Genomic DNA, 23,477 nt, shown 5'->3' with positions numbered 1-23,477 from the left:
TACATCCTTGCGTTCAAGCCCTGCTCCCAATCAAAAATCTGTTCTCCCAATCAAAATTCTAAACCTCCAATTATGCATGTCACAGACAACACAAGTAGCTTTAAAACCATTAAGTATGCTGTTGCACTGCCAGAAAAACTGTCCCACCTTTTCCAAACTACTAGAGATCTGTGAATCTTATAAATATGTTGGCCCCATTCTTCTTATCGACATCAAAACTGTGGCTCATGCTACTGGTTTAATTTTAAATTACATTTTTAGCTTTTCCGCAAGCTGCAGTGGGAACTTGCTCTCCCGGCTGCAGCATGGATTAATTGGCAAAGTAGTGAACCCTAATGGCGAGGTGTAATTCCTGCAATGCCATGCCCCCTTTCATGTCAAAAACTGAAGATGTGGCCCTTGAGGATTAGCTTCAGTTCAGTGGCTTCAGTATTTTTAAGCTGACTCACATCTATTTTTTTTTCAATTTAGAGTACTCAATTCATTTTTTCAAATTAAGGGGCAATTTAGCGTGGCCAATCCACCTACCCTGCACATCTTTGGGTTGTGGGGGCGAAACCCACGCAAACACGGGGAGAATGTACAAACTCCTCATGGATAGGACCCAGAGCCGGGATCGAACTTGGGACCTCAGCGCCGTGATGCAGCACTGCTAACCACTGCGCCACCGTGCTTCCATCTATTTTAAATTCAATGTTCCCCATTCATAAACAATGGCTATGCTACCCTCACGCCCCATTCCACCCCCCCCCCCCCCCCCCCCCACATCGACACCCACAGTTTTGCTCACCCCAAGCCTCCATTATTGGTCATGGGATCCTGCGTCAGTAAATTTTGGGGTTACAACCGCAAAGACTCAATTTCAAATTATCATCTCTCATACGCAATCTTCTGGCTATCTTTATCAAACTTTTTCCTGAAACCCTCTTTCACAGTATTCTTACCTGAAGATGTAAAGTGCTTGTTTTTGTTGATTCTTTTAAGTCAGCAGCATTCTTTACAGAAGCTTCAAATTCTTTGTACTGAAAAAGACATTTGTGCTAAATTATGGCAAATAAATCATTTAGGTAGACAGAAAAATAAATTAAGATCTATGTATAAATTCTGAGAGCTCAAGTCAATTCTGGATACTAAATTATAGTAAACTAATTGAATAAAAAATGCCTCAGGACTGCAATTAGGTGGAATATTAAAAGAAACGGCATTCCAAAGTGGAAATTATTTACTGACTCGCACTTAGTCATAACAACGGTGACAATTGGGCGGCACGGTGGTGTAGTAGTTAGCACTGCTGCCTCACTGCGCCGAGGACCCGGACTCGATCCTGGCCCCGAGTCACTGTCCGTGTGGAGTTTGCACATTCTCCCTGTGTCTGCGTGGGTCTCACCCCACAACCAAACAGATGTACAGGGTAGGTGGATTGGCCACGCTAAATTGCCACTTCATTGGGAAAAAAGAAGAATTGGGTACTCTAAATTTAAGAATCAAAAATAAAGGCGACAGTTCAGCAGCTGGTAGGAAATAGCAGAAATTGCTGCACGTACCCTTTGTGTACAATCACTAAGTCTATCGAGAACTTTGCACTTCTCATCAAGCAGCTGAGAAACTGTTCCTGCTAATTGTTTCTCTCTCCCTATAAATGAATTCAAAACATAGATCGTAACGGTGAACTTATGAAATTAAAGCTCTAAATAACTTGCATCAGAATGTTACACCTACAAATTTTAAGTGACTTACCCAAGTACCTTCTGCTTTTGACCTAAAAAGTAAACAATATATCATTAGTTAAGGTGTAGCCCATAGAAAGCCTCACATGAAGCATCACCATCTCCGAGGCCTTTTGATGCATTGACATTGTATCCAACTCTCTCGCTAATGTGAAATAAGTAGCTGCAAGAAACACACTTACTGCTTGGCAGATCCTGTGCATAAACAGCAATGCAGTAACAACCCCCACCACAGCTGGGATCAGGAACAATTCAGTGTAAACACCATGCAGGTTCAAAGCAGCTCCAGGATCTTCAGACAATGTATCCATCACCTTCTGGTAGAACTGAGGGAGAAAATGGTATCACTCAAGAGCAGGGACTAAATTAGATGAAGCATCAGCAGCAGTAATACTCAGCACGTGGATAATATCAATAGTGACAGCAACATTAACAGTCAAATTAAGTGTATCAACAAAAGTAACATAACTGGGTAATACCTGGAGCAGCAGTAATGTAAACAGTATTAGTTGGTATGATATTCACAAGAGCAGCAATAATATATTTTTTTTAAATTTAGATTAGCCAATTATTTTTTCCAATTAAGGGGCAATTTAGTGTGGCCAATCCACCTACTCTGCACATTTTTGGGTTGTGGGGGCGAAACCCACGCAGACACGGGGAGAATGTGTAAACTCCACACGGACAGTGACCCAGAGCCGGGATCGAACCTGGGACCTCAGCGCCGTGAGGCGGTTGTGCTAACCACTAGGCCACCGTGCTGCCCTTAGAGCAGCAATAATATAAACAGCACTAGTGGACGACTGTTACGAAAAGTACCAAAGATCTTGATTTAACCAAAAGTGCCAGTGGAGGAGATAATAGCAACCGGGGTAATATTACCAAAAGTACCAGAAAGGTTGTTATTAATCATGGCCAATTTCTGCTAATAATTCTCTTCAGCATTCTTCAAGGTGAAGGTAACCATGTTCATCATTTGGGGTGTTTAGAAGGGTAAGTAGGTCACTCCAAATGGTCAATTTGTGCTCAGATAGTTCTGCTACAAATCGGGACAGGATACTGGGGGAGATTGAGGTTTAGATGAGTTTCTGGCTTAGGATTTCCTCTCCTGGTATTCTCTCTCTAGTTCTCACGTGTGCTTGTTTTCGAAGGAGGCAGCACTGTTTATTACTTGGTTCCATCAAGTGCAGTGATCCTGGGCGAGCTTCTTCCAGGACCCGGAGTTAATATCAAAACTCCTAACTGAAACCTTCAGAGTGTCCTTGTAGTGCTTCCTTTGATCACTGTGAGAATGCACCCGAGACTCAAGCCAGAGTAGACATAGATCAAAGTCATCGCGAATAGGAGACCCAACAGCTTCCCCCACTTGTCAAAGCGGTTTACCGGTGTGGCTGCTATTACATGTTAACAACTACTTGGGGCCACGGGTGAGAGTTGGTGAAGGTGAAGTCTAGTACAGGATGAGCCACTCCAAAGAGTGCAACGAGCTGGCCTGTGGAATGCTTCCCTGCCGTCCCATGATTACACAGTGCCAGGGACCTGGGCTCGATTCCCGGCTTGGGTCACTGTCTGTACGGATTCTACACGTTCTCGTGTCTGCATGGGTTTCCTCCGGGTGATCCGGTTTCCTCCCACAAGTCCCGAAAGGTGTGCTTGTTAGGTGTATTGGACACTCTGAATTCTCCCTCAGTGTACCCAGACAGGCACCGTAGTGTGGCGATTAGGGGATTTTCACAGTGACGTGATTGCAATGTAATGTAAGCCTACTTGTGACACTAATAAAGGTTATTATTATTATTACAGCCAAGGGTCTAAAAACTAGCAAAAGGCATGAAGAGGTGGTCCACTGGTTTGGTCCTGAACCAAAACAGTTTGTTACTTACATAAAAGATTTATACTCGAGAATCGCAAGCGCATTTTAAAAATTTGCAGACGACACCGAATTGGGGTACCAGGTTATAACAGTGGAGGATTGCAACAAAATTTAGCAAGAGATTAGTAAACCTGCAGAATGAGCATGTAAATGGCAATGAACCTTCAATGCAGCTAAGTGTGAGATGGTACTATTTGGAAGGAAGAATAGAGAGGCTACATACTTCTTCGCAAGTAAATGTATAAATATGACAGAGGGATCTGGATGTGGAGATAAACAAATCACTAAAAGTAGTAACACAATGTGGCACGGCAATAAAAAAAAAGCATTGTGGTTAATTTCTAGAGAAATTGTGTTAAATTTTCAACTGATTTGCTTAGCCAGGTTCAAACTGTTCCAAAGTTATATTGGCTCTCTATCTGCAAACAGGTAAAATTGCTTTTAATATCTAATAGCAAAACACTTCCCCAGCAAAATCACAAATTACCTCACTTTTAAATCACACACTAGCAGGCATAATGTCCGTATGCATTCTGACCTAGGTTTAATAATGCTATTGCAAAAATACAAACTATAAAGTATGACTATTCCTTATATTCATTATATATTAGTTGCTTTGGTTATTGTTATGGATCTGGACTAGAACCCAATTATTTGAATTTGGTGAAACTGAGGAAATGTTACTGCACCGCAGGACTGATAACACTGACCAGTAGACAGCTTTTATATTAAAACAAATCTTAATTTGAATGCAAAATTAAGCACATTAGCAACAAAGAAATAGCTTTGCTTCCTGAAACCTGCCTCTACATTCCAATTAAGCAACGCATATATTTCAAATATCACTATCTCTAAAGTTAACAACCAGGTTTAACTTGCTTATCAAGGGGCAGAGTCCTTGGAGAGAGGAACTTTTTTGTTGGACCAAGCTGAAAACCTTCTGCTCAGCTTAGAGTCCTGGAAGCAATTCCTTTGTTCAGATAGGCCTCACCCTTCTTATTAGCTACACCAGCTGCACTCAAAGCACAGAGCATTATTTTGTCTCCTGTTACAAGATGTGCTTTGATTTGCTTAGCCAGGTTCAAACTGTTCCAAAGTTATATTGGCTCTCTATCTGCAAACAGGTAAAATTGCTTTTAATATCTAATAGCAAAACACTTCCCCAGCAAAATCACAAATTACCTCACTTTTAAATCACACACTAGCAGGCATAATGTCCGTATGCATTCTGACCTAGGTTTAATAATGCTATTGCAAAAATACAAACTATAAAGTATGACTATTCCTTATATTCATTATATATTAGATGATCTTTGGTGTACAGTGAGCATTTCTGGTTACTGCACAATTACAAGGCATGGTAGAAGGTTCAAGTAAAGAGTTACTAGGACGATACCAGAACCAAGACATGATACCCATTAGGAACAATTGAACAGTTTGAGGCTCTTTTCACCAGAAAAGTGTAGACTAATGGATACCCTGACAGAAATGTTAAAGAGTATGAATGAAATTGACAGGGGACGTAGAGATGTTTCCATGTGCGGAGTAGGGCAGATCTAGAGGGGCATAATTTTAAAATCTTCACTAATTAATCCCACAGTGGATTCAGAAAAATCTTCTTTACACAGTGATTAGAAGATGGAAATTGCCACAAGGAGTATCCGAGGTGAATAGCAATAGATACATTTAAGGAGAAGGTAGATGAACACAGGAGGAGGAAAGGAATAGACGGATATGCTGATGGGATTAAATGAAGAACAGAGGCAGCTTCTGAAAGATATGGGGCTGAATTCTCCGCTGTTGGGATTCTCCGTTGCACCGGCAGCGCACCCACGCCCGGGGACTTCCTGACGGCGTGGGACTGCCCACAGTGGGAAATTCCATTGGCTGGCTGGCGGGATGGAAAATCTCGCCATCGGCGGGGGGCACACCACACCAGAAAACTGGTGCAGTGGGACGGAGAATCCCACCCGTAACCTCTCAGTTTTAGTATCCATGGAGAAAATCTGGGGCAGGATTCACCAACCACCCCTGCTGGGTCGGAGAATCGGCGGGCGGGCGACGTGAATCCCTCCCCCGCCTGCTGCCGAATTCTCCGGCGCCGGAGATTTGGTGGGAGCGGGAATCGCCCCGTACCGGTGGGCCCCCCCCCCCGTCCCCCCGGGCGATTCTCCGGCCCGCGATGGGCCGAAGTCCCTCCCGTTCTGTGCAGGTCCCGCCGGCGTAAATTGGAGTTGGTCCCTTACCGGCGGGACCTGGCGGCGCGAACGGGCTCCAGGGTCCTGGGGGGAGGGGGCCACCCCCCCCCCAGGTGGTCTGGCCCACAATCGGGGCCCACTGATCCGCGGACGGGTCTGTGCCATGGGAGCACTCCATTCCTCCGTGCCAGCCGTGTAAGCCTCCGCGATGGCCGGTGCAAAGGTGAACCCTCCCCGCGCATGCGTGGGGATGACGTCAGCAGTCGCTGACGCTCCCGCGCATGTGGGACCCGCGCCGGCCGGCAGAGTCCCTTCGGCCCCTTTCCGCACCTTTGGGGTGACGCTGGAGTGGTTCCCGTCACTCTACTGCACCGTTTCTGCCCGCCCTTCCGATTCCCAGAGAATCCTGCCCGTTTTCCAATTTCACCAGTGCCTTCTAGATTCTGTTCAAAATAGGGTGAATGGGGAATTTCTGGAGATAAATACTGCGTAAATACCATGAAACAGTGTAAAAACAGGGCTCGATATTAATAACATAAATAGAGGGAATGACACTGCCACAGTACCAAAAGAGGTGACATCAACAATAGCACTGGAGGGGGCGGCATGTGGCGGAGCGGATAGCACTGGGACTGCGGCGCAGTGGCCTTGGGTCACTGTCCGTGTGGAGTTTGCACATTCTCCCCGTGTCTGTGTGGGTTTCACCCCCACAACCCAAAGATATGTAATGTGGGCAGCACGGTAGCATAGTGGTTAGCACAATTGCTTCACAGCTCCAGGGTCCCAGGTTCGATTCCGGCTTGAGTCACTGTCTGTGCAGAGTCTGCACATCTTCCCCGTGTATGCGTGGGTTTCCTCCGGGTGCTCCGGTTTCCTCCCACAGTCCAAAGATGTGCAGGTTAGGTGGATTGGCCATGATAAATTGCCCTTAGTGTCCAAAATTGCCCTTAGTGTTGGGTGGGGTTACTGGGTTCTGGTGATAGGGTGGAGGTGTTGACCTTAGGTAGGGTGCTCTTTCCAAGAGCCGGTGTAGACTCGATGGGCCGAGTGGCCTCCTTCTGCACTGTAAACTCTATGATATGCAGGTCAGGTGGATTGCCACGCTAAATTGCCCCTTAATTGGAAATAAAAAATAATTGGGTACTCTAAATTTTAAAAAAAGAAAAAAAAACAACAGTGCTGGAGGGAATAATCTTATCAGCAGCACCCTGGGGAGGATGACAGCACTGGGAAAATAGGCTGTCCGGCAGTGGGCCTGGTTGAGGGAGGGATATTACTATAAATCCTGGGATTACACTGACCGCTCTGGGGAATAATACTGCAAATCCCAGGATTACATTCACTGCTCTAGGGGATACTTCTATAATTCCCAGAGTTACACCATACCGGGACTATTACTGTGATTCTCAGGAATACACTGACTGTATTGGGAGATGTTATTGTAATTCCCAGGATTATACTGACTATACAAAAGGAATACATTGACTGCATCGGGGGGTATTTCTGTAATTCCTGGGATTATACAAACTATACAAGGGGGATATTACTAAAATTCCCAGGATTACACTGACATTCTGGGGCAGGGCGGAGGTACTTCACCGACTGTACTGGGGATATTGCTGTAATTTCCAGGAACGCACTGACAGTACCGGGGATGTTACTATCATTCCTGGGACCGCACTGACTGTACCGGGGATATTGCTGTAATTTCCGGGAATGCACTGACTGTACCGGCGATATTACAGTGATTCCCAGGAATGCACCGACTGTACTGGGGATATTGCTGTAATTTCCGGGAACGCACTGACAGTACCGGGGATATTGCTGTAATTTCCGGGAACGCACTGACTATACCGGGGATATTACAGTGATTCCCGGGAACGCACAGATTGTACCGGGGTTATTGCTGTAATTTCCTGGAAGCACTGACTGTACCAGAGATATTACTGTGATTCACGGGAACGAACTAACTGTACCGGGGATATTACTATAATTCCCGGGAACGCACTGACTGTACAGGGGTTATTACTGTGATTCCCGGGAACGCACTGACTGTATCGGGGATATTACAGTGATTCCCAGGAACGCACTGACCTTACCGGGGATATTGCTGTAATTTTCGGGAACGCGCTAACTGTACCGGAGATATTACTATAATTCCCGGGAAGGCACTGACTGTACCGGGGATATTACTATAATTCCCGGGAACGCACTGACTGTGTCGGGGATATTGCTGTAATTCCCGGGACGGCACTGACTGTACCGGGGATATTGCTGTGACTCCAGGAAACGCAGACTGTACCAGGGATATTGCTGTAATTTCCAGGAACGCACTGACTGTACCGGGGATATTACTGTGATTCCCGGGAACACACTGACGGTACCGGGGATATTACTGTAATTCCCGGCACCGCACATACTGTACCGGGGATATTACAGTGATTCCCGGGAACGCACATACTGTACCGGGGATATTACAGTGATTCCCGGAAACGCACTGACTGTGTCGGGGATATTACTGTGACTCCCGGGAACGCACTGACTGTACCTGGGATATTGCTGTAATTTCCGGGAACACACTGACTATACCGGGGATATTAGTGATTCCCGGGAACGCACAGACTGTACCGGGGTTATTGCTGTAATTTCCTGGAAGCACTGACTGTACCAGAGATATTACTGTGGTTCACGGGAACGAACTAACTGTACCGGGGATGTTACTATAATTCCCGGGAACGCACTGACTGTACAGGGGTTATTACTGTGATTCCCGGGAACGCATTGACTGTACTGGGGATATTACAGTGATTCCCAGGAACGCACTGACCTTACCGGGGATATTGCTGTAATTTTCAGGAACGCACTGACTGTACCGGAGATATTACTATAATTCCCGGGAACGCACTGACTGTGTCGGGGATATTGCTGTAATTCCCAGGACGGCACTGACTTTACCGGGGATATTGCTGTGACTCCAGGGAACGCAGACTGTACCAGGGATATTGCTGTAATTTCCGGGAACGCACTGACTGTACCGGTGCTATTACAGTGATTCTGAATGGGATTTATCCTTGGATTCTCTGGGAAGCTAGGGAGGAGATTGCTGAGCCTGTGGCTTTGATCATTATGTCGTCATTGTCTATAGGAATAATGCCAGAAGAATCTAGGATAGCAAATGTTCTTGAACAAGGAGAGTAGAGAGAGCCCCGGTAACTATAGACCAGTGAGCCTTACTTCTGTTGTGGGCAAAGTCTTGGAAAGGTTTATAAGAGATAGGATTTATAATCATCTAGAAAGGAATAATTTGATTAGGGATAGTCAACACGGTTTTGTGAATGGTAGGTCGTGCCTCACAAACCTTATTGAGTTCTTTGAGAAGGTGACCAAACAGGTGGACGAGGGTAATGCAGTTGTTGTGATGTATATGGATTTCGGTAAAGCGTTTGATAAGGTTCCTCACGGTAGGCTATTGCAGAAAATACGGAGACATGGGATTCAGGGTGATTTAGCAGTTTGGATCAGAAATTGGCTCGCTGTAAGAAGGCAGAGGGTGGTGATTGGTGGGAAATGTTCAGCCTGGAGTTCAGTTACTAGTGGTGGACCACAAGGATCTGTTCTGGGGCCACTGCTGTTTGTCATTTTCATAAATGACCTGAAGGAGGGCGTAGAAGGATGGGTGAGTAAATTTGCAGATGACACTAAAGTCGGTGGGGTTGTGGACAGTGTGGAAGGATGTTGCAGGTTACAGAGGGACATAGATAAGCTGCAGAGATGGGCTGAGGGCTGGCAAATAGAGTTTCATGCAGAAAAATGTGAGGTGATTCATTTTGGAAGGAGTAACAGGAATACAGAGTACTAGGGCAGCACGGTGGCCTAGTGGTTAGCACAACCGCCTCACGGCGCTGAGGTCGAAGGTTCGATCCCGGCTCTGGGTCACTGTCCGTGTGGAGTTTGCACATTCTCCCCGTGTCTGCGTGGGTTTCGCCCCCACAACCCAAAAATGTGCAGAGTAGGTGGATTGGCCACGCTAAATTGCCCCCTTAATTGGAAAAAATAATTGGGTACTCTAAATTTATATTTTTTTAAAAAGGCGGCGTACGGTGTGTTAGCTTTTATTGGTAGAGGGATTGAGTTTCGGAGCCATGAGGTCATGTTGCAGCTGTACAAAACTCTGGTGTGGCCGCATTTGGAATATTGCGTGCAGTTCTGGTCGCCGCATTATGGTAAGGATGTGGAAGCATTGGAAAGGGTGCAGAAGAGATTTACCAGGAAATTGTCTGGTATGGAGGTTAGATCTTATGAGGAAAGGCTGAGGGACTTAAGACTGTTTTCGTTAGAGAGAATAAGGTTAAGAGGTGACTTAATTGAGGCATACAAGATGATCAGAGGATTAGATAGGGTGGACAGTGAGAGCCTTTTTCCTGGGATGGTGATGGCTAGCACGAGGGGACATAGCTTTAAATTGAGGGGAGATAGATATGGGACAGATGTCAGAGGTAGGTTCTTTACTCAGAGAGTAGTAAGGGTGTGGAATGCCCTGCCTGCAACAGTAGTGGACTTGAGGGCAGCACAGTGGCACAGTCGGTTAGCCCTGTTGCTTCACGGCGCCGGGGTCCCAGGTTCGATTCCGACTCTGGGTCACTGTCCGTGTGGAGTTTGCACATTCTCCCCGTGTTTGCGTGGGTTTCACCCCCACAACCCAAAGATGTGCAGGGTAGGTGGATTGGCTATGCTAAATTGCCTCTTAATTGGAAAAAATTGATTGGGTACTCTAAATTTTTTTTTAAACAGTAGTGGACTCGCCAACATTAACGGCATTTAAATGGTCATTGGATAAACATATGGATGATAAGGGAATAGTGTAGATGGGCTTCAGAGTGGTTTCACAGGTTGGCGCAACATCGAGGGCCAAAGGGCCTGTACTGCACTGCAATGTTCTATGTTCTATGTACCGGGGATATTGCTGTAATTCCCAGGAATGCACTGACTGTACCAGGTATATTACTGTGATTTCTGGGAACGCGCTGACTGTACCGGGGATATTGCTGTAATTCCCGGGTACGCGCTGACTGTACCGGGGATATTGCTGTAATTCCCGGGAACGCACTGACTGTACTGGGGATATTGCTGTAATTTCCGGGAATGCACTGACTGCACTGGGGATATTGATAAAATTCCCAGGAACGCACTGACTGTACCGGGGATATTACTGTTTCCCAGGAACACCCTAACTGTGCCGGGGATATTGCACTGATTCCTGGGAGTGCACCGACTGTACTGGGATATTACTGTAATTTTCGTGAACGCACTGACTGTACCGGGGATATAACTCTAATTCCCGGGAACGCTCTGACTGTACCGGGTATACTGCTGTAATTCCCGGGAACGCGCTGACTGTACCGGGAGGTGGGTTTGAGTGTGTTGCTCACGGTTCCGCTCTGTTTCTCTCCGTCAATCCGCTCCCTGGTCTCCAGGGCCGGGTGCCATCTTAAAACTACAGAATCTGCTCTTTATAACTCCGGGCGACAGGGCAAAGTTCACAGAAGCAACTTCCGGTTACACGCCCCTCCCCCTCCCCCGGGGGGGGGGGGTCGGCGAGGAGATTGGAGGGGCAGTGAAGGGGTGATTTGGAGCGAGGGGATGGGATGATTGGGGGGAGGTTGGGAGAGGGGATAATTTGGAGTCGGGGGAGGGGATGATTTTGGGGGGAGGTCGGGGAGGAGATGATTTTTTGGGGGGGAGGGGTTGATTTAGGGGGGGAGGTCGGGGGAGGGGATGATTTGGGGGGAGAGGAGATGGGGGGGGGGTCGGGGGAGGGGAGATGGGGTCGGGGGAGGGGAGATGGGGGGGGGGTCGGGGGAGGGGAGATGGGGGGGGGTCGGCGGGGAGGGGAGATGGGGGGGGGTCGGGGGAGGGGAGATGGGGGGGGGGGGTCGGGGGAGGGGAGATGGGGGGGGGTCGGGGGAGGAGAGATGGGGGGGGTCGGGGGAGGGGAGATGGGGGGGGTCGGGGGAGGGGAGATTGTGGGGGGGTCGGGGGAGGGAGATGGGGGGGGTCGGGGGAGGGGAGATGGGGGGGGTCGGGGGAGGGGAGATGGGGGGGGTCGGGGTGAGGGGAGATGGGGGGGGTCGGGGGAGGGGAGATGGGGGGGGTCGGGGGAGGGGAGATGGGGGGGTCGGGGGAGGGGAGATGGGGGGGTCGGGGGGGAGAGGAGATGGGGGGCTCGGGGGAGGGGAGCTGGGGGGGAGGGGAGATGGGGGGGGGTCGGGGGAGGGAGATGGGGGGGGTCGGGGGGGAGGGGCGATGCGGGGGGGGTCGGGGGGGGAGATGGGGGGGGTCGGGGGAGGGGAGATGGGGGGGGGGGTCGGGGGGGGGGGGTCGGGGGAGGGGAGATGGGAGGGGGGGTCGGGGGAGGGGAGTATGGGAGGGGGGTCGGGGGAGGGGAGATGGGGGGGGTCGGGGGAGGGGAGATGGGGGGGGGTCGGGGGAGGGGAGATGGGGGGGGGGTCGGGGGAGGGGCGATGGGGGGGGTCGGGGGAGGGGAGATGGGGGGGGGTCGGGGGAGGGAGATGGGGGGGGGTCGGGGGAGGGCGAGATGAGGGGGGGGGGTCGGGGAGGGGGAGATGGGGGGGGTCGGGGGAGGGGAGATGGGGGGGGTCGGGGGGGGGAGATGGGGGGGGTCGGGGGAGGGGCGATGGGGGGAGGGGAGATGGGGGGGTCGGGGGAGGGAGATGGGGTCGTGGGGGGGAGATGAGGGGGGGGGTCGGGGGAGGGGAGATGAGGGGGTGGTCGGGGGAGGGGAGATGGGGTCGGGGAGGGGAGATGGGGGGGGGAGGGGAGATGGGGGGGGGGTCGGGGGAGGGAGATGGGGGGGGTCGGGGGAGGGGGAGAGGGGGGGGGGGCGGGGAGGGGAGATGGGGGGGGGGTCGGGGGAGGGGAGTGGGGGGGTCGGGGGAGGGGAGATGGGGGGGGTGGGTCGGGGGAGGGGAGATGGGGTCGGGGGAGGGGAGATGAGGGGGGGGTCGGGGGAGGGGAGATGGGGGTGGTCGGGGGAGGGGGAGATGGGGGTGGTCGGGGGAGGGGAGATGGGGGGGGGGGGGAGGGGAGATGGGGGGGTCGGGGGAGGGGAGATGGGGGGGTCGGGGGAGGGGAGATGGGGGGGGTCGGGGGGGGAGGGGAGATGGGGGGGTCGGGGGAGGGGAGATGGGGGGGGTCGGGGGAGGGGAGATGGGGTCGGGGGAGGGGAGATGAGGGGGGGGTCGGGGGAGGGGAGATGGGGGGGTGGTCGGGGGAGGGGAGATGGGGGGGGGAGGGGAGATGGGGGGGGGTCGGGGGAGGGGAGATGGGGGGGGGTGGGGGGAGGGGAGGTGGGGGGGGGTCGGGGGAGGGGAGAGGGGGGGGTCGGGGGAGGGGAGATGGGGGGGTCGGGGGAGGGGAGATGGGGGGGTCGGGGGAGGGGAGATGGGGGGGTCGGGGAGGGGAGATGGGGGGGGTCGGGGGAGGGGAGATGGGGGGGGGGGAGGGGGGGGGTGGGGTCGGGGGAGGGGAGATGGGGGGGTCGGGGGAGGGGAGATGGGGGGGTCGGGGGAGGGAGATGGGGTCGGGGGAGGGGAGATGAGGGGGGGGTCGGGGGAGGGGAGATGAGGGGGTGGTCGGGGGAGGGGAGATGGGGTCAGGGGAGGTGGGGTCGGGGGAGGGGAGATGGGGGGGGGCGGGGGAGGGAGATGGGGGGGGGTCGGGGGAGGGGAGATGGGGGGGTCAGGGTAGGGGAGATGGTGGGGGGGGTCGGGGGAGGGAGATGGGGGGGGTCAGGGGAGGGGAGATGGTGGGGGGGGGGTCGGGGGAGGGAGATGGGGGGGGTCAGGGGAGGGGAGATGGTGGGGGGGGGGTCGGGGGAGGGGAGATGGGGGGGGGGGTCGGGGGAGGGGAGATGGTGGGGGGGGGTCGGGGGAGGGGAGATGGTGGGGGGGGGGGGTCGGGGGAGGGGAGCTGGTGGGGGGGGTCGGGGGAGGGGAGATGGTGGGGGGGGTCTGGGGGAGGGGAGATGGTGGGGGGGTCGGGGAGGGGAGATGGTGGGGGGGGTCGGGGGAGGGAGGATGGTGGGGGGGGTCGGGGGAGGGGAGATGGGGGGGGGGGTGGGGAGGGGAGATGGTGGGGGGTCGGGGAGGGGAGATGGGGAGGGGGGGGTCGGGGGAGGGGAGATGGGGGGGGGTCGGGGGAGGGGAGATGGTGGGGGGGGGGTCGGGGGAGGGGAGATGGGGGGGGGTCGGGGGAGGGGAGATGGTGGGGGGGGTCGGGGGAGGGGAGATGTGGGGGATGGTCGGGGGGGAGGTCGGGGGAGGGGAGATGGTGGGGGGGAGGTCGGGGGAGGGGGAGGAGATGGGGGGGAGGTCGGGGGAGGGGATGGTGGGGGGGGTCGGGGGAGGGGAGATGGTGGGGGGGGTCGGGGGGGGGGAGATGGTGGGGGTGGTCGGGGGGGAGGTCGGGGAGGGGAGATGGTGGGGGGAGGTCGGGGGAGAGGAGATGGGGGGAGGTCGGGGGAGGGGAGAGGGGGGGTCGGGGGAGGGGAGATGGGGGGGAGGGGAGATGGGGGGGTCGGGGGAGGGGAGATGGTGGGGGGGGTCGGGGGAGGGGAGATGGTGGGGGGGGTCGGGGGAGGGAGATGGGGAGGTCGGGGGAGGGGAGATGGGGGGGGTCGGGGGAGGGGAGATGGGGGGGGTGGGGGAGGGGAGATGGGGGGGGGTCGGGGGAGGGGAGATGGGGGGGGTCGGGGGAGGGGAGATGGGGGGGGGGGTCGGGGGAGGGGAGATGGGGGGGTGGGGGAGGGGAGATGGGGGGGGGGGTCGGGGGAGGGGAGATGGGGGGGGGGGGTCAGGGGAGGGGAGATGGTGGTGGGGGGGTCGGGGAGGGGAGATGGGTGGAGGGGTCGGTGGGGGGGTCGGGGGAGGGGAGATGGGTGGGGTCAGGGAAGGGGAGATGGGGGGGGGGAGGAGGGGAGATGGGGGGGGTCGGGGGAGGGGGAGATGGGGGGGGGGTCGGGGGAGGGGAGATGGGGGGGATATGGGGGAGGGGAGAGGGGGGGTCGGGGGAGGGGAGATGGGAGGGGGTCGGGGGAGGGGAGATGGGAGGGGTAGGGGGAGGGAGATGGGGGGGGTCGGGGGAGAGGAGATGGGGGGGGTCGGGGGAGAGGGATGGGGGGGGTTGGGGGAGGGGAGATGGGGGGGGGTCGGGGGAGGGGAGATGGGGGGGGTTGGGGGAGGGGAGATGGGGGGGGTCGGGGGAGGGGAAGATGGGGGGGCGGGGGGAGGGGAGATGGGGGGGTCGGGGGAGGGGGATTGGGGGGGGTAGGGGAGGGGAGTGGGGGGGGGGTAGGGGGGAGGGGAGATGGGGGGGGGTCGGGGGAGGGGAGATGGGGGGGGGTCGGGGAGGGGAGATGGGGGGGGTCGGGGAGGGGAGTGGGGGGGGGTCGGGGAGGGGAGATGGTGGGGGGGTCGGGGGAGGGAGATGGTGGGGGGGGGTCGGGGAGGGGAGATGGTGGGGGGGGGGTCGGGGGAGGGGAGATGGTGGGGGTCGGGGGAGGGGAGATGGGGGGGGGGGCGAGGGGAGATGGTGGGGGGGGGTCGGGGAGGGGAGATGGGGGGGGGGTCGTGGGAGGGGAGATGGTGGGGGGGGGTCGGGGGAGGGGAGATGGTGGGGGGGGTTGGGGGAGGGGAGATGGGGGGGTCGGGGGAGGGGGAGATGGGGGGGGGGAGGGGAGATGGGGCGGGTGGTCGGGGGAGGGGAGATGGGGGGGTCGGGGGAGGGGAGATGGGGGGGTCGGGGGAGGGGAGATGGGGGGGGGGAGGGGAGATGGGGGGGGTCGGGGGAGGGGAGATGGGGGGGTCGGGGGAGGGGAGATGGTGGGGTCGGGGAGGGGAGATGGTGGGGGGGGTCGGGGAGGGGAGATGGTGGGGGGGTCGTGGGAGGGGAGATGGTGGGGGGGGTCGGGGGAGGGGAGATGGTGGGGGGGGATTGGGGGAGGGGAGATGGGGGGGGTCGGGGGAGGGGAGATGGGGGGGGAGGGGAGATGGGGCGGTGGTCGGGGGAGGGGAGATGGGGGGGTCGGTGGAGGGGAGATGGGGGGGTCGGGGGGAGGGGAGATGGGGGGGTCGGGGGAGGGGAGATGGGGGGGGTCGGGGGAGGGAGATGGGGGGGTCGGGGGAGGGGAGATGGGGGGGTCGGGGGAGGGGAGATGGGTGGTCGGGGGGGGGAGATGGGGGGAGGGAGATGGGGGGGTCGGGGAGGGGAGATGGGGGTGGTCGGGGGAGTGGAGATGGGGGGTGGTCGGGGGAGGGGAGATGAGGGGGAGGGTCGGGGGAGGGGAGATGGGGGGGTCGGGGGAGATGGGGGGTCGGGGGGAGGGGAGATGGGGCGGTGGTCGGGGGAGGGGAGATGGGGGTGGGGTCGGGGGAGGGAGATGGGGGTGGGGAGGGGGAGGGGGTCGGGGGAGGGGAGATGGGGGTGGGGTCGGGGGAGGGGAGATGGGGAGGGTCGGGGGAGGGGAGATGGGGGGGTTTCGAGATAGGGGGGATTGGGGAGTCTCAGGGAGGGTAGATTGGGGAGGGGTCGTGTGGTCAGCGAGGGGAGATTCGTAGAAAAAGCTTGATGTGTGTCGGGAGGCGGGGTGGTGCTGTGTGGGTGTTGGGGCTGGACGGGGCCGTCCGTGAATGCAGGGCGTCAGAATTAAGTTAGTGCCAAAGGGTGGTTGGCATGCCAGGGGCGTGGGGGTGTTTTTCCATAGAATCCCTAGAGTGCAGTAGAGGGCCATCGAGTCCGAAAGAGCACCCTAGCTCGGCTCACTCTCGCCTCGTAACCCATCCTAAGCTGCATGGACACAGAGGGACAATTTAGTGCAGCCAATCCACCTGTCAGGGAATGGAGGTTGTCAGAGGGGTGGGTTGTGAGGTGGTACGGTGTTTCCAGAGGCGGTGGTGTCATTAGAGGTAGGGGGTCAGCAGGAGTTGGGGGGGTGTCAGTGTGAACGATGGAACATCAGGCGAGGTGGGCGGTGATGTAAGGGGCTGTGGTATTTGTCAGGTGATTTGGTGTTGTAAGAGGGCTATGCGGTTGTCAGGAGGAGTCATGGGTGGTCGGGTGGGGTGTCGAGGGAATGGAGCAGGATGTCGGGGATGAGGTGGCAGCTTAGGGGAGAGACTGAGGGGAGGTCAGAGACAGGGAGAGACTGAGGAAGTCTGGTGATGGAGAGATTGAGAAGGATGGAGGTGTCAGTAGGAGGGAGAGACTGAAGGGGTTTCAGCGAGGGAGGGTGGGACTGAGGGGGTTTCAGGGAGGGTGGGACTGAGGGGGTTTCAGGGAGGGTGGGACTGAGGGGGTTTCAGAGAGGGAGGGTGCGACTGAGGGGATTTTGGAGAGGGAGGGTGGGACTGAAGGGGTTTCAGGGAGGGTGGGACTGAGGGGTTTTGGAAAGGGAGGGGGGACTGAGGGGTTTCGGCATGGCAGGGAGGAATTGAGAAGGGGACTGGGAGAAGGAGAAACTGAGCTGTGTCATTGCCAGGGGCTAGGGAGAGGACTGACAGAAGTTCAGGGCCGGGGGCACAACTACCTCCCTCTTTCCCTCCTGCTGGTCCAGACATTCCTCTCAGAAATGTCATGAATTAATTTGACTGGTCTTCAACCTGCCACAGAATATTCATTTTAGCAGTGCAATTTAAAAATATTTTTTGTCATGAAAACCTGAGTTTTTTTATCCGTGGTCACTTGGTAGCACACTTGCCCTGAATCCGATGTTTGTGTGTTCAAGTCCCACTTCAGGTCTCGAGCACACAAATCTAGGCTGACTCTGCACTGCAGTACTCTACACTTCACTGTCGGAAGTGCAGATGAGACTTTAAATTGTGATCTCACCTGCTCTTTCGGGTCAGCATTAAAGTTCCTATGGTGTTACTTTGGGTAAGAGCAGGGAGGTTAATCCAGCGTCCTGGCAAATATTTAATTGATTGTCTGGTTATTATCACGTTCCTGAATGCCGGGGGTGATGGAGCTGTTGGCTGAGTTTGGGAGCTTTTCGGGCTATAAGCTGAATCTGGGCAAGAGCGAGGTATTTGTAGTGCACCCAGGTGATCAGGAGGAGGGAATTGGTAGGCTCCCGTTTAAGAGGGCAGTGAAGAGTTTTAGGTACCTGGGGGTGCAGGTGGCCAGGAGTTGGGGGACTCTCCACAAGCTTAATTTTACCAGGCTTGTGGAGCAGATGGAGGAGGAATTTAAAAGGTGGGACATGGTGCCGCTATCGCTGGCGGGTAGAGTGCAGTCCGTCAAAATGACGGTGCTCCCGAGGTTCTTGTTCCTTTTTCAGTGTTTGCCCATCTTTATCCCTAGGGCCTTTTTTAGGAGGGTGACTAGTAGCATCACGAGCTTTGTTTGGGCGCATGGGACCCCGAGGGTGAAGAGGGTCTTCTTGGAGTGGGGCAGAGATGGTGGGGGGCTGGCGTTACCCAATCTCTCGGGGTATTATTGGGTGGCCAATGTGTCGATGGTGCGCAAGTGGGTGATGGAGGGGGAGGGGGCAGCATGGAAAAGGTTGTAGATGGCATCCTGTGGAGGCACAAGCCTGGGGGCCCTGGTAACGGCGCCGTTGCCGCTCCCTCCTACGAGGTATACCACGAGTCCGGTGGTGGCGGCTACCCTCAAGATCTGGGGGCAGTGGAGGCGACATAGGGGGGAAGTGGGGGGCTCGATGGAGGCCCCGCTAAGGGGGAACCATCGGTTCGTCCCGGGGAACATTGATGGGGGGGTTCCAGGGTTGGCACAGAGCGGGCATCAGAAAGTTGAGGAGGCGTCAGGAGAGGAGCTAAAGGCTAAGTGGGAGGGGGAACTGGGGGAGCAGATCGAGGATGGGACATGGGCGGATGCCCTGGAGAGGGTTAACTCTTCCTCCTCATGTGCGCGGCTTAGCCTTATCCAATTCAAGGTGCTGCACCGGGCCCATATGTCCGGGACTAGGATGAGTAGGTTCTTTGGGGGCGAAGACAGGTGTGTCAGGTGTTCGGGGAGTCCAGCGAACCATGCCCATATATTCTGGGCATGCCCGGCACTGGAGGAGTTCTGGAAGGGGGTGGCGAGGACGGTGTCGAGGGTGGTAGGATCCAGGGTCAAGCCAGGCTGGGGACTCGCGATTTTTGGGGTTGCGATGGAGCCGGGAGTGCAGGAGGCGAGAGAGGCCGGTGTTTTGGCCTTTGTGTCCCTAGTAGCCCGGCGGAGGATCTTGCTATAGTGGAAGGATGCGAGACCCCCAAGCGTGGAGACCTGGATCAATGACATGGCGAGTTTTATTAAGCTGGAGAAGGTCAAATTCGCCCTGAGAGGATCGGTACAAGGGTTCTTTAGGCGGTGGCAGCCTTTCCTCGACTTTCTGGCTCAGCGATAGGGAACTAGGTCAGCAGCAGCAGCAGCAACCCGGGGGGGAGGGGGGGGGAAAGAAGGGGGAAAGATAGCGCGTTGACTATGTTTATTTTATTTTATTTAAATTTATTTTCCAGTTCTCTCGTTTGCTGGGTTTGGGGGGGGGGGGGGGTTCGATATATGCGTTGCTACGGTCTTGGGGGCGTTATGCTTATTATTATGTTGTTTTATTATTGCTTGTTACTGTTATATATTTTGTAAAAAAGTTTCAATAAAAATTATTTTTTAAAAGAATTATCACGTTCCTGTTAATCGAAGCTTGCTGTGAGCATATCGGCTGCACTGCCTACATTACAACGGTGGTTACACTTCAAAACGGTTTCAGTGGCTGTCAACACTTTGAACATCTAGTGGTCTTGAAAAGCACCATATAATTGCAAGTCTTTCTTTTGGAAGAATGTTTGCACTATTTGTATATTTGTTATGGTGAGATTATTAGTAAATCATATTTTATCCCTTTTTAAATCTGTTCATCTGGGTTATCAACAATGGGAACGATAGATAGCACTTGCTGTGAACTAGGTATCACCTTTCACAACCTCAGGAAGTCCAAGGGTGCGATTCTCCCGACTTACGAAAAATTGGAGAATAGCGGGCGGCGTAAATTTTTACGGACACGCTGGTCCGACGCCCTCCCGCTATTCCCCCCCCCCCCCCCCCCACGCCCGCCTCCCGACACGTATCGCTGCCAGCCGTTTTTTTACGGCGAGCAGCGATTCACTCCTGGCCGATGGGCCGATTTCCAAGGCCTTTACCGCCGTTTTTACAAGCATAAAACACACCTGCTCTGACTATTCGTAAAAACGGCCGTAAAGTCCCGTTCTCGGGAACCATGGCACCGGTTGGCACGGCCGTACCACGGCGGTGCCAAGGGTGCCATGGGCCTGCGATCGGTGGGCACCGATCGCGGGCAGCGGTACTTACCCCGCGCACTCTTTCTCCCTCCACCGCCCGCTGGATCCATTCGCGGGGCGGCTGAGGGGCATACCGGACCGCGCATGCGCGGGTTTCACGCATATGCGTGATGACTTCATCGGCGCATACGCGGGTTGGAGTCGTCCAATCCGCGCATGCGCGGCTGACGTCATCTGACGCGTCAGCCATCGCTAACTTTGGCAGGCGGGCTTAACGAAATTCTATAAGCCCGCGATGCCGGAGTTCACGGCCGCGCCATGCTAGCCCCGACCGGGGAGATGAATCGGTTCTCAGTCGGGGGGCCGGAGGCTGGCGTCAAACGCGCCCGTTTTTGACGCCAGCTGCCCGATTTTTCGTAACTCGGGAGAATCGCGCCCCAAGTGTTTTACAGCCAGTGAAATAATGTTGTAATATAGGGAAACTCAGCAGTCAGTGTGCACTGAAATAACAGTGGGATAAATTACCAGAATATCTTGTACCATCCAAGACTATGTACTCAAATCTCTGGAGTGAAGCTTGAACCCATGACCTGGCTAAGGCTACAATGCTGCCAAGTTTTTATAGTAGGAGGTCTTACAACACCAGGTTAAAGTCCAACAGGTTTGTTTCAAACACGAGCTTTTGGAGCACTGCTCCTTCCTCGGGGATCTCTTCATTCACCTGAGGAAGGAGCAGTGCTCCGAAAGCTCGTGTTTGAAACAAACCTGTTGGACTTTAACCTGGTGTTGTAAGACTTCCTACTGTGCTCATCCCAGTCCAATGCTGGCATCTCCACATCATGCCAAGTTTTTATAACAGAATAGAAGAGCCAGTATTTATACCGCACTTTGAGATAGAAAAACACCCCAAAGCTCTTCACAGAGCTATCAATTTTAAAAATGGATGTTGAGTAAAAGAAGGATATATTAAGAGGAGGAATGAAAACTTAATCAAAGAGGTGGATTTTAAAGTTGACCTTACAGCGAGCGTTCAGGGAGGGAAGTGGCGAGTGTGAGTGAGGTGAGCAGTAGAGGCAGTGATTGGGAGAGGCGGCAAGCGGGAGGGAAACTGAGGGAGATGGCATGTGGGCGAGGCAGCGAACAGGAGGGTTCAGGGAGAGAAGTGACGAGTCAAGACAAACCAACTCGGGAGAGGCATCAAAGCGGTACGTTGAAGGAGAGTAAGTTATTAGGAGTTAACAAGAGGATGTTTATGCCAGTTAGTACCACTGATCCGGTCACTGTTTCAGCTGATTTTGTAGAATTATGAAAGGAAGATTGATCCCAAAGACATTTAACATTAAAAGTACAAGGGCATTCAATTTTCATCACAGAATTGATCTGAACTTGGACAAAAGAGCTGAACTCAGAAGGTGAGGTGAGAGTATCTGCCCTTGACATCAAGGCAGCATTTAATTGAATATGGCATCAGGGAGCCTGCCAAAACTGAAGTCAATGGGAATCAAGGGGAAAATTCACCACGTGTTGAAGGCATACCTAGCAGAAATGAAGATGGCTATAGTTGTTGGAGGTCAATCATCTCAGTTACAGGACATCATCAGGAGTTCCTCAGGCTAATGTTCAAGGCTCAACAATCTTCAGCTGCTTCATCAATGACCTCACAAGATCAGATGTGGGGATGTTTGTTGAGGGTTTCACAATGTTCAATACCATTTACAACTCAGATTCTGTAGCCGTGTCCGAAGGCAGCAAGACCTGGACAACATTCTGGCTTGGACTGATACACGGCAAGTCATGGTTATGCCACATAAGTTACAGGCAATGACCATCTCCAATAAGAGAAAATCTAATCATCTTCCGATGACATTCAATTGTTCCACTATTGCTGAATCCCACACTATCAATATCCTTGGGGCTACCATTGACCAGAAACTGAACTGGATCAGCCAAATAAATACTATGGTTACAGGAGCAGATCAGAGGCTGGGAATTCTGAGGAAGTTATCTCACCTCCTGACTCCTCAAAGTCTGTCCACCATTTACAAGGAACATGTCAGGAATATAATGGAAAACGCTCCACTTATCAAGATGAGTGCAGCTCCAACAATGCTAAACAATAATGTTTCCTGTAAAGATGCAGCGACAGACACCTGAATGGACTCTTCGCAGAATACCAGTAGAATCATAAATGAGCAGGCATATGTACGCAAGCTGAAATCAATGGTGCAGCGTAGCATGAGGGCAGAGAAATAGTGATAGGTTCAGGTAGGGATGGGATGGGCAAAGTGCCTGAAAGGGGTTAAGTGAGAGATAACATGGCTAAATGAGGAGGGCAGAGGAGAATCTGAGGAGTACTGAGAGAAAAACGGGATATATTGATCTTCCAACCGTATATCCAAACTATCATTAAGACGGCCTATTTCAACCTTAACGCCGCCCAACTGCTCCCAGCCTCAATTCATCTGCTGCTGAACCATTCAAATACACCTTTGTTACTATTCAAGCTCACTCCTGGATGGCCCTACACATTCTACCCTCCGTAATTTGATGTAATCCAAATCTCTGCTTTCAATGTCCTACCACATAGTCCTTTATTTAAGGAAGGAAATCTGCCATTGTTACAGTCTGGCTTACATGTGGCTGCAGATCCAAAGCAATGTGGTTGACTCTTAATTTTCCTCTGAAATGGCCTACCTCAAGGCAATTAGGGATGGTCAATAAATGCTGGCCTAATAGTTCGGGGTGAGAATTCCTTTCAAGTGACTAGGCATTTGAAAGCATGGCTACCTAATGTGGAGTGATAAACATTGGGGATGTGCAAGAGACTAGGACTGAAGGAGTGCCAATATCTCCATGTGGTTCCTGGCTTAAAGAGGGTAAAATAAAAATTGCTGGACTGGAGGCTAATAAATCATAGGCGACCAATCAAAATGGTCAATTTTAAGGGCAGCACAGTGACGCAGTGGGTTAGCCCTGCTGTCTCACGGCGCCAAAGTCCCAGGTTCGATCCCGGCTCTGGGTCACTGTCCGTGTAGCGTTTGCACATTCTCCCCGTGTTTGTGTGGGTTTCGTCACCACAACCCAAAGATGTGTAGGCTAGGTGGATTGGCCATTCTAAATTGCCCCTTAATTGGAAAAAATTAATTGGGTACTCTAAATTTATTTTTTAAAAGGTCAATTTTAGAGGTAATAAAGACACAAATAGATGAGGGTTCCAGCAGCAGATATGCTGTTGCTGGGACAGGAAATGCTAATATTTTGGAAGTGGGAATAGCAGTCTTGGCAATGGAATGGCACATGGGGGTTGGAATAACTGCTCAATGTTCAGTTGAAAATATGCCATCACAAGGGCCAGGGACTGTGTGCG

At 54.0% G+C, this 23,477-nt stretch overlaps 1 protein-coding gene across 2 annotated transcripts in view; it reads right to left on the bottom strand.

Annotated features, from left to right (window-relative positions):
• Positions 1-23,477, bottom strand: part of ctage5 (CTAGE family, member 5) — a 120,988-nt gene that overhangs the window by 62,833 nt on the left and 34,678 nt on the right. For both annotated transcript variants that reach the window (XM_038780444.1, XM_038780454.1), the window contains exons 7-10: positions 1,910-2,053; positions 1,738-1,759; positions 1,545-1,633; positions 945-1,022 (exon numbers count right to left, since the gene is read on the bottom strand). In XM_038780444.1, coding sequence (XP_038636372.1) covers positions 945-1,022; positions 1,545-1,633; positions 1,738-1,759; positions 1,910-2,053 — 333 coding nt within the window. The remainder of the gene's footprint in view (positions 1-944; positions 1,023-1,544; positions 1,634-1,737; positions 1,760-1,909; positions 2,054-23,477) is intronic.

Source organism: Scyliorhinus canicula, chromosome 2, assembly GCF_902713615.1.
Source record: "Scyliorhinus canicula chromosome 2, sScyCan1.1, whole genome shotgun sequence".
Lineage (NCBI taxonomy): Eukaryota > Metazoa > Chordata > Chondrichthyes > Carcharhiniformes > Scyliorhinidae > Scyliorhinus > Scyliorhinus canicula.
The sequence above is the reverse complement of the archived record's forward strand: the minus strand, read 5'-3'. Positions and strand labels throughout refer to the sequence as shown.